This window comes from Durio zibethinus, chromosome 9, assembly GCF_047325235.1.
Source record: "Durio zibethinus cultivar Kanyao isolate XHJ-2024 chromosome 9, ASM4732523v1, whole genome shotgun sequence".
NCBI lineage: Eukaryota > Viridiplantae > Streptophyta > Magnoliopsida > Malvales > Malvaceae > Durio > Durio zibethinus.
This window is the reverse complement of record NC_143170.1, coordinates 12,349,851-12,368,187: the sequence shown is the minus strand read 5'-3', so window position 1 is coordinate 12,368,187 and position 18,337 is coordinate 12,349,851. Positions and strand designations below refer to the sequence as shown.

Genomic DNA, 18,337 nt, shown 5'->3' with positions numbered 1-18,337 from the left:
AAAACCCTCCAAAAATTCTCTCTCAAATCTCAAAAGTTCTTCATCTACTAATATATCTTTTTTTTTATAAAATCTACTTTAGGTTGTCTTACGAAGCTGGGGAGGTTTACTATTATAGGTTCATCATTTTCCTCATTAGAATCCTCTATCCTAACATCTCTCAAAGAATAGATTATAGTATATCCGTCATTACCTTATCTTTTTAGATTGGTTTCAGTGTTGTTAGGCAAGGTACCATAAGGTAGTTTATTATGGTTTTGGCAAGTTAACCTATTTAGCTTTTTAGGTTCTTGCTAGATGCAGCTTGACTTAGGATATTGGCATTATTGGCTTAAATCAGGTTAACATGTCTTCAAAAATGGGTTTTTTTTGTAGGGTGGGTTATAGATTGGCGGATTGGGGTGGTAGTTATTGTTTTGTTTATTGGTGGATTGGTGGTTTAGTTGGTTACAAGAAAAGTTTGGGTGGTTTTACCATCAAGATTATAGCTATTGCTATAGGGATCATTATTTGGCTTGGCTTATTGGATTTATTAGACTGACTATGCTTTAAATTGGCATATTTTAGAAGAATGAGGTCCTTTATAGACATCATAGGAGATAAAAAGGCTTTGTATAAGATTCACATGGTTGGCTTGAGGTTGGTTTCCTAAGACTTCAATTTTTTGGTTAGGGTAGCTAGTTGGGAATTAATAGAAGTAATAGCATCAATCTCAAATAAACCAGCAGACTTTTTATTAACCTTTCTTTCCTTGCTCCACTGGTAATTATTAGCAACTATCTTTTCTATAAACTCATTTGTTACCTCAGGAGTTTTGCTCATAATTGTCCCTCCTACAGCTAAATCTAAAGCAATTCCCATAGGTGATGTGAGACCATTGTAAAAAATCTGAATTTAGAGCCATTGGGGTAAACCATGATGTCAACATTTTTTTTAACAACTCTTTGAATCTCTCTCATCCATCATATAATGTTTCACCTTCAGCTTGTAGAAATATGATAATCTCATTCCTTAGCTTAGTTGTCTTAGATGATGGGAAAAACTTTGCTAAAAATTTTTAGACTAAGTCATCCCAAGTTGTGATTGAACCAAGTGGTAAAAAAGACAACCAACTTTTCACTTTTTTCTTGAGAGAAAAACAAAATAATTTTAGTCTAATAGCTTCATCAGAAACACCATTATAGTGAAAAACATCACATAATTCAAGAAAGTTAGAAAAATAGAGATTGAGATCATTGCTTGGTAACCCTTCAAACTGTACAAAAGTTTAGACCATTTGTATGATTGAAGGCTTGATTTCAAAGTTTTTAGCTTGAATAGTTGGCCTTCTAATAGATGGTTGAAACCTATCTGCATTGGGAACTATATAGTCCGTTCATGTTCTTTGCCCCTCATTATTTGCATTAACCATTAGAGTTGATATAAATGGTGTTGATTGCTCTTTCTTCTTCTTCTAAAGGTTCTTTTAATTTCTTGATCAACAAGAACTAAGTCAACATTTTTGGATCTATACATGCAAATAAGAAAAGATTAAAGAGAAACAAAAGAAAAGTAAATAAATAAATAAAAAGTTTACATTATAAGAAGATAAGAATTTTATATTGATATTGAGAACAAAACTATAATCCTTAGCAACGGTGACAAAAACTTGAATACTACTTTTCGTATAGCCACAAGTGCACAGATCAAGTAATAAAAAGAAGTATTCCTATATTGTTTTCTCAAGGATTATAGAATGTATTATTGGGTTGTTCATAATTGCCAAAAGAGGAACCCTAAGATCTTATATTTAAACAAATGAGAATTTAGGGTTTGGTTGTAGGGAAAGTATAGATTAAAGATGATGTTTAGGCAAAGCTCTTGATTTCACCAACTATAACTTAGGAAGTAAAAGAATATTCCCAAAAACTAAATCTAAGAAAATAAGATTTAAAAGACTAAAAATTAAAGAAAGTTTTAAGAGTGTTGATTACTTGAAGTAAATTGGGAATAAATATTGTATGAAATAACTTGTAAAAGAATAAAGAAAATGTTAGCCAAATCTTGTAGGAAATAAAAGAAAACATGGATTGATTTTGAGAAAAATAATACTTGTCAAAAATAAAGAAAAGAAAACAAGATTTGAAAGTTGAAAACAAGAAAAGAATTATCTTAAAACCAATACTTCTTGAATTAAAAGAAAGAAACTAAAAAAAATAAAGATTTGGTGGTTATTGGCAAATCTGTCACCTAAGCTAATAACTCACCTAAAGAACTAAAAAACTAAAAAAAAAAACAGGAAAGAAGAGTGAAATGAGATGATGAACAAGTGAAGAGACTTTGCCTATTTATAAGCATTGATTCTGCTATGATAGGGATAGGCTTTACAAGAGTTTGAATTTACTTCAATCCTAAAGGATCAAACTAATCTTCATCTTTAAGTAGTTAACCGAATGTGGACTCTTCATTCTTAGAGAGTTTGGTTGAATGGGGGGTCTAATGGTGCAATCTTGGTCCTTGTTTGGATCTTGTTTAAATCTTGATAAATCTCCTTCCTTGGATTCTACTAAGGCTTGGTAATTCAAGAGTAGTTTGATTTTTATCTAATTTTTGAAATTTAAATGGATAAAATCCTACTCCAAGTCAAAATCTTCAAGATTAAGCAACAAGTTTCATGATAAGCTTTAAATTCCTTTTTGCCAAATATACCTAGCCTTCATTATAGAAAAATTGCATGGAAGCTTTCTTGGATGGTCTTAGCCAAATAGGTTGGTGCTTGTAGAGCCCATGCTCTTGCAAATTGAGCTTCTCTCTTGCATGGCCAAATGGATAGAATCCTTATATGACACAATTTTTCATGGTTAAGCAAAAAAGTCATGCTTAGATCATATTTCTTTCTTAGCTGAACATGATGGAGTCCAAGTGAGATTAGAATTGCATGCAATCCTTTTTAAATGTGGTCGAATAGGTCATGAGAGAGTTCTTTTATAATTGAAACTCTATGTTTACATGAATTTAGATTAAGGTGGGATGACAATGAGCCTCCAAAATTGGGCTAATATTTCTCCTTTGCATGCTTGCATGTATGGCTTGCATAAAAGTAAAATTCTTTAGCTTGAAAACTTAAAACCATGAAAATAGCATGAAAAACACTAAAAATCATTCAAATTTTAAATTTTAGCACCATTTCTTATATGTGAAAATACTATATGTTGAGGTGTTATTAGACTTCCTTAGCGTTATCAAGGAGGTCAAGTATCGGGGTAGGTATTTACTAACTTTACATAAAAAGTTTGCTTTTACTGATTTTCTTCTTACTTTTAGGTCGATTTTGTTTTGCAAACATGGTAGGCTGAGGTTCAAGTACTTTTGATATATCTTGCTTTATTTAACCTCTTAAGGGAAGAGGGACAAGTAAGCCCTTCCTCAACTTGATGACCCCCCAAATGAGTAGAAATAATTGACCAACACCCCCTTAACAAGGTCAGGTTAGTGGTAAGAGCCTAACCACATTTCAAAAGCTAAAGTAAATAGTATGGCTTAAAGGATCTAGAAAAGGCCAAAGGTGGAGTCCTCTTTCTCTGAGTTTGTAGTCGAGCTTTAGCCTTCCTCGGAGAGGGTCTTTATCAATATAGAGTTTGACTCCTCGAAGAATGCTTATAAGGATCCTGAGGTGGTGAAAAATATCACACTAGTCACCATGTCCAAAAAAGGTTTATTTATCTGTGAGTTCAATTTAATTTGTAAACTAATATTATTTTATTTGGTTATCACTAAGCTCGGGTTTTCACTTGCAGTTTTTGATCGACTCTCAACCTTTGTCTTTCAAAACTCAAGACAAGGCTTGATGCACTACTACCAATCTCTCGCTGACTACTACAAGATCAAGCAAGACATCAAGGCCTATGCTTATCACCTTAACTCTTTCACCAAGGTAATGAATAAGCTCAAAGTGTCTAATCCTTGAGTCTGACGAGTTTTACAACATGTAGGTTAATGTTGCTCGAGACTAGGTCTTCAACTATTTTAACTTGGTTTGAAAAAGGTGAAGTTGCTTTATACTAATCTTGATTTGTCATTGATCGACATAAACAATCTAAGGTCCCAACAGGTTGTAGCACTAATAGAAAAAGTGTAGGATGAGGATGACTTAGAGATTGAGGTCACTATGAAAGTGTTGCTTTTGAGGCGAGGCCAAGCAGGGGGGAACCCATGGCGAAAATCAAAGTTAGTGAGCCCCAAACACCAACTCTTGAGAAATAGCCTGAAGAGAGAGTTTAGGATAGTTTGTTCTTCTTCTTTTTTTGTAATTTTTTTATTGGACCTTATACATATCATACTCATTAATGAAAGGAATTTTTTTAAATCTCTCAACTTAGTTCCTTTTATTTATGCACAGTTCAGTTTAGCTTATAAATAGATAATCTTTTGAAGTCTCAGCTTGATAATAGAAGTTATGAAAGTAATAGAGGATCAAAAATAACTTCAAATAGTTTCAAATAATTCCAGAAGTAGTAGGTCAGTCATGAATCTTAGCTCAGACTTGAATATCAAATACTTCTTAAAAATTATGCAAAGTGTGAAATCAGTGTAGACACCCCTTTTGTCCAAGGTGTTTCGACTATTTTCAAGTTTAAGTCTTGAAGGTTTGTAAGTAAATTCAAGTTTTAATTACCCATTTAATTTTGAATTTACTATTTGAGCTTTGGATTTGGTTTCAATCTTAAACAAATTAAGTCTTTAATTTATTGATTTATTTTAGTAGTTTATTTTATTCATTTTTTAAAAAGAACCTAAAAAGGAAAAAAATTAGAAAATAGAAAAATAAAAAAATAAAAAAAAAGTTTAGGAAAACCAAATTTGTTTAGGACTGGAATTCTTTTGGATTAAAAAGTTTTTGGTTGTAATCAAAGTTTTAGCTTAAGCTAAAATGGAATTGAAACTCTTTTAGATCTAGAGTTTTGTTGAATTTGAAACAAAATCCTTATAAAACATCACAAAATTGAGAAATACAAACAAGTTTGGCAATGAAAAAAAGTTCAATTACAAGCAAATTTTGAAAGGAACAATAAGTAAAAAAAAAAGAGAAAAACTTTTTGACAATCTTGTTTTTGTTTCAGTTTTAGGGAAATATATTTGGTTTGATTTCAAGATTAGTTGTGATTTAAGGGATTTAGGTCTTGGGAAATGAAAAGGGAATCAAATTCTAGGTTTAGGAATTTTTTTAAAATTTTTTGAATTTTTTCTAGGTTTTTTCTAGAAATTTTGAAATTTTCAATCAGTTTTTTAGTAGACTAAATTTTTTGATCAATTTTTCTATGAGGTTTGAATTTCTTATTGAATCTTTCGGTGGCCTTTGGGTTTTCTTATCAATTTTTTGGTAGCCTTTGAAGATTCCAACTAACATTCATATTTTTTCTAAAGAAAAGTTAAAGAGGGAATTGACTAGAAAGACAAAATAAGAAAGACAAAATCAAAAAAAAAAAAAGAAGAAGGCTTATGACCTCATTGAAACAATATTATTTCAATGTTAAAAAAAAATTCTAAGATCCACGCTTGACTTGACTAGATTCGCACACCTACCTAAGGTACGACTCGACCCGTTTCGCATGATTTTCTTTTTCTATTTTCTTTGTTTTTTTGTTTTTCTATTTTTCTATTTTAATTTTTGATTTTTTTGCTTTTATTGATTATTTTAAAACTAAGTTATTTATTTGTTTTAATATTAGAAATTTATATATTTATTTATTTGTTTTGTAAAAAATTTTAATTTGTAAAATAGTTAGGGATAAATAAAATTTTATCCAATGATGGAATTCTAAAAAAGTTACAGACTTGTAATTTTATTAGAAATTTTTAGGTGAGAGAACTTTTTCTAAATTCAATCAAGGCATTGGAGAATTTAGAAATTGGTCTCAATATAAGAATTTTTATTTATTTCTAATTTGGAAAATTAAAATTGGACATAAATTATGGTGATTTAATTACATGATTAATTATTGGATAAATTATGATTACATGTAGTAAATTTGTATTTTATTATTTTATTTTATTAATATGAATTTGACAATGTATATTATCATGTATTAATAATTAATTCAATTTCATAAAATATTTAATAAATCTGACAATGGAGCCTCTTTAAAGAAACATGTGTGTTATTTAAATACTTTTGAAGTGGAAAATATTTTTAGAACGTTGATCAAGGTGTTAGAGAAAATCTAAAAGTATGTCCAATATTTAAATATCTAAATTAATAAAAAATAATAAGAATAAAATAAGAATTAGAGACCATTGAATTAAGGCTAAAAAATACTTTAAGATTAATTGGTACCACTTTGTGGGCATTGTGTGGGTATTATAACCTTACTTATATGTAATTAAACTCTCAAACTTAGTTCTATTTATAAGATCAAAATCTATTCTTTTTAAGTACCCTTAGTCAAGCTTAGGATAACCTTTAAAAGGATAGATTCACTTAAGTGACCAATTAAATATAGTTAAAAAAGGTTGGTCTCGACTCCATATTATGTCTAATAGGTTAGTTCTCATATTTACACATTATGATAATAGATTGTTGATAAATTCACTTATTGTAATGAGATGCTTTAAACTTTAGTTATAAATAATTTTCCAAGCATTAGCATGACATCATTATTAATTAATGATTGAGCATAAGAAATTACAAAGCATCGGCTCAGACAACTTGAACATTAGAACTTTACTTATGATTTGTATAAGTCTTAGATCGGCCTTTGCTTTCATTGTTGTCTGAGCTTAGAGCTCGGATATCTTAAATATTAATGTAATCCTGTCATGTCAAGCTTAATATAGATGAGTAGACACATAAAATATATTTAAACTACCAGCTTTTATTTAGTTCAAGACAAAGTAATACAAGTTGATATCATGGTTGCAAAACTTGCTTAGCTTCAAAGTCTCTATTGATAACAAATTTTTAGATTATCCACATTTCATGTCCTTGAAATGGGATTTCTATTTAAGTCTTATAGCTTACAACTCCAAGCTCGAATCACCCTTTTCACAATTAAGGGCCCTTTCAGTTCGGGGCCAGCTTCCCTCATTTATCATCAATTCCAAGAACTTCCACTTGTCTAAACACTAGGTTATCCCTTTTTTTGTTCTTTTGTTAAACCTTTTTATTATAATAGTTGAAAACCCTAATAAGCTATTATCCTCATCATAGCAACATCTCTTTTCTCTTCAATCAAATCTAGATTGGTCTTTAGGGCCTTATTGTTCTTCTTTCCGAGGTCAAGTTCAACTTGAAACCAGGGAAACCAATCTTAACTAGGACCATAACTTCTGCTCTAAAAGGAAAATTAAAAAAGGTCTCTCTTGTAAGGGATTTGGCAGTCATCTTTAGCTCTTAATACTCCTAAAAGCTTATTGACCCATATTCCCTTGGCTTCATCCAACCTTTTCTTGAAGGTTTCGAGTATGGTTTTATTTGCTGGCTCTGCCTGACAATTAGACTATAGATGGGCAACCAAGAAGAACCTTAGGTCAATATTGAGGTTGAAACATCATTCCTTGAACTTTGGGTTCTCAAACTGCTATCTATTGTCTGTTATTATGGACTAAGGTAAGCCAAAGCGCTAAATGATATGCTTCCAAACAAACATCTCAACCTAAGACTTGGTTGCAATAGCTAATGCCATGGCCTCAAGCTATTTGCTAAAATAGTTAATAACTACTAGTACAAATCTCCTCTACTTAGTAGCCAAGGTGAAAGGATTGAGCACATATTCCCAATGCATGAAGGACCATGGGCTTATTATAGAAGTCAACTTAGTCAAGGGGAGATGTTACACAGAAGCAAACCTTTGGCATTTATCACATTTTTTTACCAGGTCAGTAGCATCCTTTTTTATGATAAACCAATAATAACCTTATCTTAGGACTTTGTAAACCAATGGCTGAGGTTCGAGGTGATTTTCCCATATTTCTTTATAGATTTCTCTAAACACGTAGTTTGCGTCTTCTTCATCCACATACCTCAGATAAAAAAAATTGAATTATCTTCTATATAACATCTCATTGATGATAGTATATTGAGGAACCTTTTTTATCAAGACTTAAGCTTGAATTTTGTCTTCAACAACACTCTGATCATTAGATAAGCTCTTTTTAGAGGCATCTATGACTTTTTTTCTTTAATCTCGTTGACTTGTTTCTCATTGATGTTTTTTTTCATTAGCTCTTCTATCAGGACTTGTGTTGAGCTATTTTTATCATCAAATACCAGCTTGGATAATTGATCGACCAAAGTATTCTCTAATCTTGGTATCTTTTTCACCTCGACCTTTAGGAATATTGCCTAATACGATAGTGCTTTATCCAAATACTTCTTTATCCTTTCTTCGGGGGCTCAAAATTCTCCATTAACTTGTCTAACCACAAGTTAAGAGTCACTGTATGCTAGGAGATTCTTTACATTCAAGTCGGTTGTTAATTTCAATATGGCAATTAATGCTTCATATTTTGATTTGGTATTTGAGGCCTTGAACTTGAACTTTAAAGCATATTGGAATTGCATGTTCTTTGGGCTGATTAGGTTGACCTCATTTTTTTGATTGGTGGTTGATCCATGTACAAAAAGTTTTCAAATCTTTTTTTTCTTTTTGCAGTTGTTAGTCATGCTAGACTTTTCTTTTATTTTAGCCAAAGTGCATTCAATAATGAAGTCGGTTAGCACCTATGACTTTAAGGTCGACCTAGGCAATATGCATTCCCTAAACTCAACTATCCACTTAATTAATCCGCTTGATTGCTCAGGCTTCTGTAGAATTTGTCTAAGTGGCTGATCATTCAAGACATTCATTGTATGGGATTAAAAGTATAGTTTGAGTTTTCTGGCTAAGGTGACCACAACATAGGCCAATTTCTTTATCTTTGGATAATTAAGTTGTTACCTAGTCAATACTCTAATCACAAAGTATACTAACCTTTACTTTTCCTCTTCTTCTTAGAGTAGGATTGAGCTAATGGCCTAGTCAATAATGGTAATGTAAAAGTATAACACTTCATCGGGCCTAGACTTCAATTATATCAGGGAAGATGAGAGAAATTGCTTAAATCTTCAAAGGCTATTTGACATTGAGTTGTCCATCTAAAGTATAAAATATTTTTAAAGATTTTGAAAAATGATAGGCACTGATCTATTAATCTCAACATGAATATACACAGAATGATAACTTTTTCTATCAAATTTTGCACTTATTTCACTAAGGTCAATGTCTTCATATCTAAAATAACCAAACCTTCTCTGGATTTGCCTCAATCTCTCTTTAGTTGATCTTGTAACCGAAGAACTGGCCTAACATAACACTAAAGGCACACTTACTTGAGTTGAGCCTCATGTTGTACTTGTTGAATGTGTTAAAGGTCTCTTTTATATCCTTCAAGTGCTCGACCGAACTCTTACTCTTGACAATCATGCTATTAACATATATTTCAACATTACAACTAATTTAGTCCTTTAATTTATTGACTAATCTTTAATACTTCACTCTTGTATTTTTCAAGCCAAACAACATCACCTTGTAATAGTACATGCCTTTTTTGGTCACAAAGACCATCTTTTTCTCATCCTCTTTCAATATCTTAATTTGATTATTGCATAAATTTACATCCCTAAAGCTGCGCAAGTCGTGCTCGGTACTATCATCTACTAGCCAATCTATGCTCGATAAAAAAAGATTATCCTTTAGGCAAGCTTTATTGAGGTCAATGAAGTCAATGCACATTCTCTATTTTCCACTGTGCTTCTTCACCATGATGACATATATAAGGTAGTATGTTTCCTTGATAAAGCTAGCCTTTAACAGCATGCTATTTTTTTTCTTGATGATTTTTTACCTTTTAAGATCAAAGTTCCTCTTTTTTTGTTGATCTAACTTTATGTTTATATCAATCAGATTAGTGTACAGCTTGTGGACCATCATTATAAGATTGATCCCTGGCATATTTGATGGGGTCAATGTAAACAAATCGACATTAATCCTTAGTAACTATATTAGTTGTTCTTTATAGTTGAGCTTAGCCATTATTTACATACATTTATCAGCATTATTTTCATAAAATGGCACAAATATGAGGTCTTTCATAGATTATGATCGACTAACATTAATTTTAAGCCTTTGATCGATGATCTCTTTTGGTTCTTTTAGGTCAAAACTTTCTTCTAAAAGAAGGATGGATCTTGATTTAAATGTTAGTAATCAATTCATAAATGTAATAAACTATTGTATTCATATAAAGATGAATTTGACAAAAAATATAATTTGTTTGTATTCATGAAACGAACTTAAAAGCTCGATTTAGGTAACATCTATGCCAACTCTAGAGCGTGGCATGAAAAACTTTAAAAAACATCTCAAGAGATATTTACAGTTGATAAGTTTAAGAGCTTAGTATGGCTCTTAAAAAAACTTTTATTTTTTCTCTTTAATTTAGCTATTCTTCTTACCTTAGTTATTTTTCTTTGCTTCCTCAATTTCTTTAATCTTGAACCTTAATTCTTCTCTATGCTGGGACTCCTCGACCTTGGTTGAACAATCAGTCTACTTCGTAGTCCTATTTTTCATGGTCGTAACATAACACTGTCTTGCCATGGACTGGTTTCTTTGAACCTTTCTTACCTCATTAGGAATGGAAAACTTGATTTTGAAATGAGGAGTTGAGTCGATGATTCTCATAATAGACTAACTAGGATGGTTTAATATCATGTTGCATGTTAATGGGACATCAACTACCATAAACTCTATGATCGAGGTGAGACTCCTCAGCTCAATGCCCAATAATATTGGTAGCCTAATTATTCCCTTTACTAGTACTTGTTCATTTTCAAAGCCAATTAGAGTTGTGGTGAATGGTATTAACATTTTCTTGGTTATCCTCATCTTTTACATTATGGAATAATATAAGACGTCGATCCAACTTTTATTATCAAATAAGATTCTTTTTACCACATGATTGTAGACTATATCCTAAATGATAATGGTATCATTATGTGAGAATTAGATCCTTTCCAAATTTTTGAACCAAATGAGATCACCTCGGCCTTTCAACTATTCTGTTTTTTGGTTGAGGACCTAATTTCCATAATTGTCCTTTGATCTAACTTTTTTTTGGCTAACATTAAAGTCCCTCTAATGAACACATTGATTATCTCAACAATGGGCCTGTTGTCCACATTATTTTTTTCTTCTTCCTCTTGCTTGACCCTTTGATTACCACAACCTCAGTTCCTTTCTTTTCATTTATTTTTCTAGTTTATTCTTGTTTTTTTTCCTTGATCTCTTCTTCTAAAATCCCCTCTCCCTTATCCTTGCCTTTTGTGGAATGCAAATAAACTCAATCAACCTCTTCTACTTAGATTTTTAATCTCATTCATTAGGTCAATGCAGTTTTCGATATTATGGTTGTAATCTTTGTAGAAGACACATTTTTTTATTGGATTCCATATATTATTTTACTTCAGTGGCTTAGGCCATTTGAGCTTAGGACCATTTTGAATTTGCATCAAAATTATTTCTTAAAAAGTATTAAGTATAGTGTAGTCATAATGTCTTTGACTTAGGCTTTTAGCCCTAAAATACCCTTTTTTTTTTCTTTTTTGAAAGATTTTAGATTTCTTTCTCTTTTTATAAGTCAAGGAAAAAGGATGAGCCTTTCTCACCCCGGTTGCTATTCATTGCAGCTTTAGCATTGAAGTATTTTTTGACGATGAATAAGACATCGGCTAGAGCCTTTGACAGTTCTAGGAAGAGGGTGAGCTTAAAATGGTATTCTCTATCACTTAGCCCACTTATCAAGATAGCCACTGCAGAGCTTGCTGTAAGTTTTTGACCTAAAAAGCCTTAACATTAAAACACATAATGTACTTTTTCAAATATTCATTTATACCTTGGTAGATTGATATCAGGCTAAGGTTATTTTTTTTGTTTGTCAACTGTTAACAAATTAAGACAAGAAATAAGTGTTTGAGCTGTTTGAATGTAGTAATCGACTTTGGTTTGAGGTTATTGTACCAAAATTAAGCTGTCTCTTTTAATGTTGTTGGGAGCCCTTTACATATGAGGGCCTTATTAACTCCCTGCATCATCATATCAGTTTGATAAAGCTCAAGATTATCAAGATGTACCATCATAAATCTTCAAGATCAAAATCTTAAACCTTTTGAAAGAAACTTGTTGATCTATTTCCTTAGTAAAGAAGGAGGTTTGCAAGAACCTCAGCTTGTTATCAAAGGTGGAGGCTTTGTTCTTCAACTTTTTTTTTTCATAACTTCTATCCGAGCTTTTAAATCTCTATTTGACTGTCGTTCCAATGTGACTTGTTTAAACTTTTGAGTGGTGGCTTATGTTAAGGTATGCATAAAGTAGTAGGTTATCGGTGTTTTATCCTCATTTGATGCAATGAGGCTAAAGTATAATCATTGGTCAGCAACTTTTGTGTAGATGGGTTTTGGGAAGTTATTAGGTTTGATGCCTTTGAAGTTTGTGGTGGAGTTAGGTTTTGTATCATTTCTTTGAGGGATTGGAGTCATTAGGTAAAGGCTTTAAACTATTCCATGGTGGGGATTATTGTGGTAAGTCAATCTATGTTTGGCTAGCTAAGTTGGGTTTTTGTCCTAGTAGCAGTTTCTCCTTCCTCAATTACTCTATTTCTTGAAGACATTTTAGCTCAACTGAATAAGATACATTCTACTTGATGCGTCAAATGTTTGTGTTGTATTGTTTAAAGAGGGCAAAACCTTGAAAACATAGGAGAAAGAAATAAAGCAGTTAACGACAAAGGTTGGGGGTAGTCCTAACATTTGTACTTTGACGCTCAAGTTAGAAATCGATCTAAGAAAGGAAAGAATATGATGGAATAAAGGCTTAAAAGCTTAAAAATTCAAGATGGATTAAAAATACTTGGATAGGGCTATTTATACTTGTGTGATGGGGAGTTATGGGTTTAGGCTGCTCAAGGTCAACCTAGAAGACTAAGGCTGACCTCGTAGGCCCGAGTTGAGTTGGCAATTAACTGTTCATTTAAGGCAAGATAAGTCAACATCCTAAGGCACTAACTCGTAGGTTACTGAAGTAGCTAAGTTGATACAGATCATGGGATTTTAGATTGGTCAAAATAATCAGAAGACCCCCACTTATCAGCTAACTTATACTGAAAGAAAAAAAATCATTTTACCCTTTAAACACTAAAATGCCCTTAACATTCACCTTAATGAATGACATTACTTCTAATAAAAGAACAAATAAAATCCAATATCAAATTAGCCAACTTGAATACAAACTAATAAACCTAAATTAATTTAATCAATCCCCCTAACCCAAGTGTACAACTTGTATGCTCTACATGTTGCTCTCTTTCTAATTTTTTCGCAATATGATATGATATCCTCACCAAATTCTAATGTTTTAAAAAGATATCTTAACACTAAATTTTAAAATTTTATTTTAAAAATTTTAAAACCCATCTATAGAATAAAAATAGTTATCTCATTTGTATAATTAAAAGTTTCTATATATGAAAAAGAAACATTAATAATCTGTAAAGACAATGTCTCAATGAATATTGCACTTATTATATCTTTGGACTTCATTTTGAATATTCTAATTTTGTAATAATAATAATAATAATAATAATAATAATAATTTTATCATTGAATTAAATTAAATTTTTTATATTTATATTTAATCATTTTAATTCAAAAATATAAAAAATAAAAAATTATATTAATGTTCATAAATTAATCCTCAATAACAATAATAATAACAATAATAATAATAATAATAAAATAATAATTAATTATTAGTTGTTAATAAAAGAAGTAACTCAATCACCAGCTATCAAAGATAGGGATTTGGCAGGCTGTTTTGTTTTTTTGTAGGAGTAAAGACAATTTCATAATTTATTATTCTTATTTTTCCCTTAAAATATATTTATTGTAAATATAATAATAATAATAGAAATGAAAGGCTGCTTTTTTTTTTTTTTTTTGTTTAAGTACCAAACTTGACTCTCAAGCCTATATGCAACTCTCAAGTATTTATTCAGTTTTATTTATAGTTGAAAATTTAGTATTTATTTTATACAGATTCAAAATTTGGTGTTACGTGGCCCAATGAATTTTACACAATTTAATCACATGGAAAATATAACAACTCCTCCCACTCCCACTCTGCGCTTCAAGAATTAAAAATAAATTAATAAATCGCCTACCCTATATGCAAAACATGGACCCCACTTCTCGCTCTCTATCCTTTCACCTTCCTTCCTTCCTTCCTCCCCACCAGCCGACTTCCTTTACTTTCCTCTTACTTATATATGTACGTGTATATCCTTGTTTTCCTCCAATCGTGTATTGTTCAACTCAAAAACTACCCGTCCTTCACATGGCAGTAGTTCGTGAGCGCCGACAGATTAATCTCCGCCTCCCGCTCCCCGACGTCTCTGATCGTTGTCCTCGCTTCCCTCTTCCCCTCCCTCCCTCCGCCTCTACAACCATCGCTACAACTGCTGCTTCCGTTACCATCCCCTTAACTGAGCTCGAGAAGCTTCAAGTTCTTGGCCACGGAAACGGCGGCACCGTCTACAAAGTCCAACACAAACGTACCTCCCAGATTTATGCCTTAAAAGTGGTTCACGGCCATGGCGACCTGACTGCTCATAGGCAAGTTTCCAGAGAGAAGGAGATTCTTCGCCGGACTGATTCAGCTCACATCGTTCGTTGTTATGGAACATACGACAACCCTTCAGGGGATGTTTCGATTCTCATGGAGTACATGGACGCCGGCACTTTGGATACGCTCCTTCGTAACCACGGTACCTTCTCAGAGCCTGAACTTGCTCATATAACCAGACAAATACTCAAAGGATTGAGTTACTTGCATGCCCACAAAATCATTCACCGAGACCTCAAGCCTTCGAATTTGTTGGTAAACAAGAAGATGGAAGTGAAAATAGCTGATTTTGGGGTTAGTAAGATTATGTGTCGGACGTTGGATGCATGCAACTCTTACGTTGGAACCTGCGCTTATATGAGTCCCGAAAGGTTTGATCCCGATGCTTATGGAGGTAATTACAATGGATATCTTGGTGATATATGGAGCTTGGGGCTTACTTTAATGGAACTTTATATGGGTCACTTTCCTTTTCTGCCACCGGGTCAAAGACCAGACTGGGCCACCTTAATGTGTGCAATTTGCTTCGGCGATCCACCGGCCTTGCCATCGGGTGTTTCTGATGAGTTTCGGAGCTTCATTAACTGTTGCTTGCAGAAGGAGTCTAAAAAGAGGTGGACAGCCTCGCAGCTTTTGGATCATCCGTTTCTGCTTAGACATCCGACATCCAACCGTTAATCGACCCGACCCGAACTGATCCTGATACCCGATTAGATTTTTTTTTGGGGGGTATTATTGTGAGTGGAGGTCGTTTAGCTTTGTATATACCAGCCAGATTCGAATTTTTGTTCTCTTTTCCTATTCTTCTTCTGTACATTATTATTATTTATCTTTCCCTTGGGCAGTAAATTTACTTTCAGATTTATTTACTTAGAAAAATTAATTAATTATGGTTAATTTTTCACTTTTTACACATCCAGACAAAAGATGTGTAACAGTCTTCTTTTTACTCAACCAAACCTCATTGACGGAAAAATTAGCAAACTTAAAAATTTAAAATTTTTTAAAATAAATAATATAAAATTTTTTTATTAATCTGAAATAGTAAGATGATAATAATAAAATATAGGTAGTTAATTGCATTTTGAAATATATCAAAGCTTTTAATAGATGACCCACGTATGTAAATCATAATATTCCTAAGATACAATCCCAACAACATTCCCCCAAAATGACATTTTTTTAAGGTTACCATTTTTAAAAAATATATTAATATATTATTGAGAGGATGAAATAAAAATAAGTAATATTTACAGCCATAAAAAAATAATTATAAAAATTCAAAGTTAATAAAAAAGAACATGTTTTCCAATTTCTACCTGATTAGTTTTATACAATAAAGTAAAAAGTGCACATTCTAATAGATATAATATATACTGTACTTACTAATACATCAAAAATAAATAAGTAAATAAATAAAACAAAAGATAAACTACATAAATATATCTTGTGATTAACCATAAAATAAATTTGTTTTGCAATATTTAAAATTTGACTCTTTATTATCATGAATATTATTATTAAAAACATTAAAATAAAATTAATACATAATAAAATTTATAAGATATATATATTTATATTTGTGAAATTAGTAAATAATTACAAATTATTAAATTATTTATATATCAAATAATATTTTTATAAATAAGTGTTTGAGAAATATTTATATGTATATTTTATTAAGTTGTGTGGAATCTAATTAATGTCTCACTGTTGATTGTCTTTACATAAAATGAATATGTAAATTAAATTATATTAAATAAATATATTTTAAAATGCTTACACTTAATATATTTTAATTTTTAGGTCAAAACAATCAAATATTTTAGATTTATTTTTAATTATGCGTATCATTTTTCAAGAAAATAATTGACTATTTAGTAAAAAAAAAATCAATTGCATAATCCCTCTAGCAAGAAAAAGGAGTACAGCATCATGAAAATGTTCCCACCGTATCACACCTCTAACATCCAAATTGAGTGTACGCCAAATAAAAAGTAATTTTTATCGTGCTGTACCGTGACCTCATTTGAATCCAAGCATCACCTTAAAATGAGCGAGGGTGGTAGTTTTCAATATGCATGTTAACTTGAAAGTTGGAGGAGCCACCAACATGTGTCCGAACTTTCTCGGAAAAAATTAGAGAAAAAAATTGTAAAACGAAATCTAAAAAAACAAAAAAGTGAAAAAAAATTAATTTACATTTATCCCACGTGTAGTAATCAAAGGTGTTAGGCCTATCGTTGAGCCCATCATATTCCAAGAGCGGTAGGCTGCAGGCTGAAACGTAAAAAGACAAAGGGTGGTTCGAGGGAGATTCCATTTCCAAGTTGCGATAAACAAATTAAAGATAAAAAAAACGTGGGACCAGAAAAAAATTGATATTATAAATTGGACGAATGGAATTGTAATTCGAATTTAAATAAATAGATAAAAAAGATACGGATGTTTCTTGTGAGTTTCGATCCAAAAGCACAGTGGATTTTGATATTTCATAGTTTAATAGTGATTGATGTGATGGGATGAGTCAGCCTACATATCTAAATTAAAAGCTGGAAGGATGCATGAACCATAACAACAGCTGTACCAACTGCCAAATTAAATTAAATGCAAATCCATCATCATCATTCATCCTTCATCAATGACGTCAGTCCATTTTACACTAAAAACCAATTCTGTAATCAAATAATAATATTATTATTATCATGGGTTAAATACATATTTTTTTAAAAAAAAAAATTTAAATAGATAAATTATTTAGTCTATCAAACTAAAATAAAATTTATCATAATTAATAATTTAAAATAAATGATTGTAAATCATGCATTTAAGATAATCTCAATAAATGATCACTGACAAGATTTGAATTTAAAATTTTTTTATAAAAAAAAACGAATCTAATTGATTTTAATCATATTATTTTTCATATTGATATTTAAATTATAGGTATTTTATTAATATTTTAATTTTATTTTATTATTATATTAATACTTACAATTGATGTCGTTAATAAATTTATTGACGCGATATAAATATTTAATAAAATATCAATACATAAAAAAAATTTAATTAACATCACATTATCGATATTTCATCATAATAAAAAAAATTCTCAAAAGATTTAAAAAATTTTTAAAATAATAAATAATTAAAAAATAATTTTTTTTAAATAATAAAAAAGCCATTTGAATTTTTTTAAAATTCTAAAAATTTTAAAAATTCCTAAAAAATTTTCATAACTACAAAAAAATTTAAAACAATTCTAAAAAATGTTTAACAGCTCTAAACATTTTCTAAAGATTTTTTAAAATCTATAAAAGAAATTTTTAAATTTTCAAAAATTTCTCATAAAATAATAAAAACATTTTAAAAAAATATTAAAAAATCTAAAATATTGTAAAAAGTTTTTAAAATTTTTAAAAAATTCTAAACAAATTTTAAAACTTTTTCAAATTTATAAAAAATAAAAAATATGAAATGTTTTTATAAATTACAAAAATTATCATAATTTCAAGAATTAAAAAAATTTTGAAAATAAAAAAAATGAAAATTTATTAAAAAATTAAATTTTCTTAGGATTTAAAAAAATCACAAAAATTTAAAAAACCTAAAATAAAAAATCTAAAATTTTTTGAAAGTTTATG

At 30.5% G+C, this 18,337-nt stretch overlaps 1 protein-coding gene and 1 non-coding gene across 2 annotated transcripts; both read left to right on the top strand.

The window, feature by feature from the left end:
* The first annotated feature begins 910 nt into the window (after positions 1–910).
* Positions 911–1,018, top strand: LOC149516810 (small nucleolar RNA R71). The gene has a single exon (XR_016345410.1). It is a non-coding gene; the product is annotated as a small nucleolar RNA R71 (small nucleolar RNA).
* A 13,090-nt stretch (positions 1,019–14,108) lies between these two features.
* Positions 14,109–15,558, top strand: MKK9 (MAP kinase kinase 9). The gene has a single exon (XM_022919464.2). The coding sequence runs from the start codon at positions 14,238–14,240 to the stop codon at positions 15,369–15,371; it is 1,134 nt and encodes a 377-aa protein (XP_022775199.2). The 5' UTR covers positions 14,109–14,237; the 3' UTR covers positions 15,372–15,558.
* Positions 15,559–18,337: the final 2,779 nt, after the last annotated feature.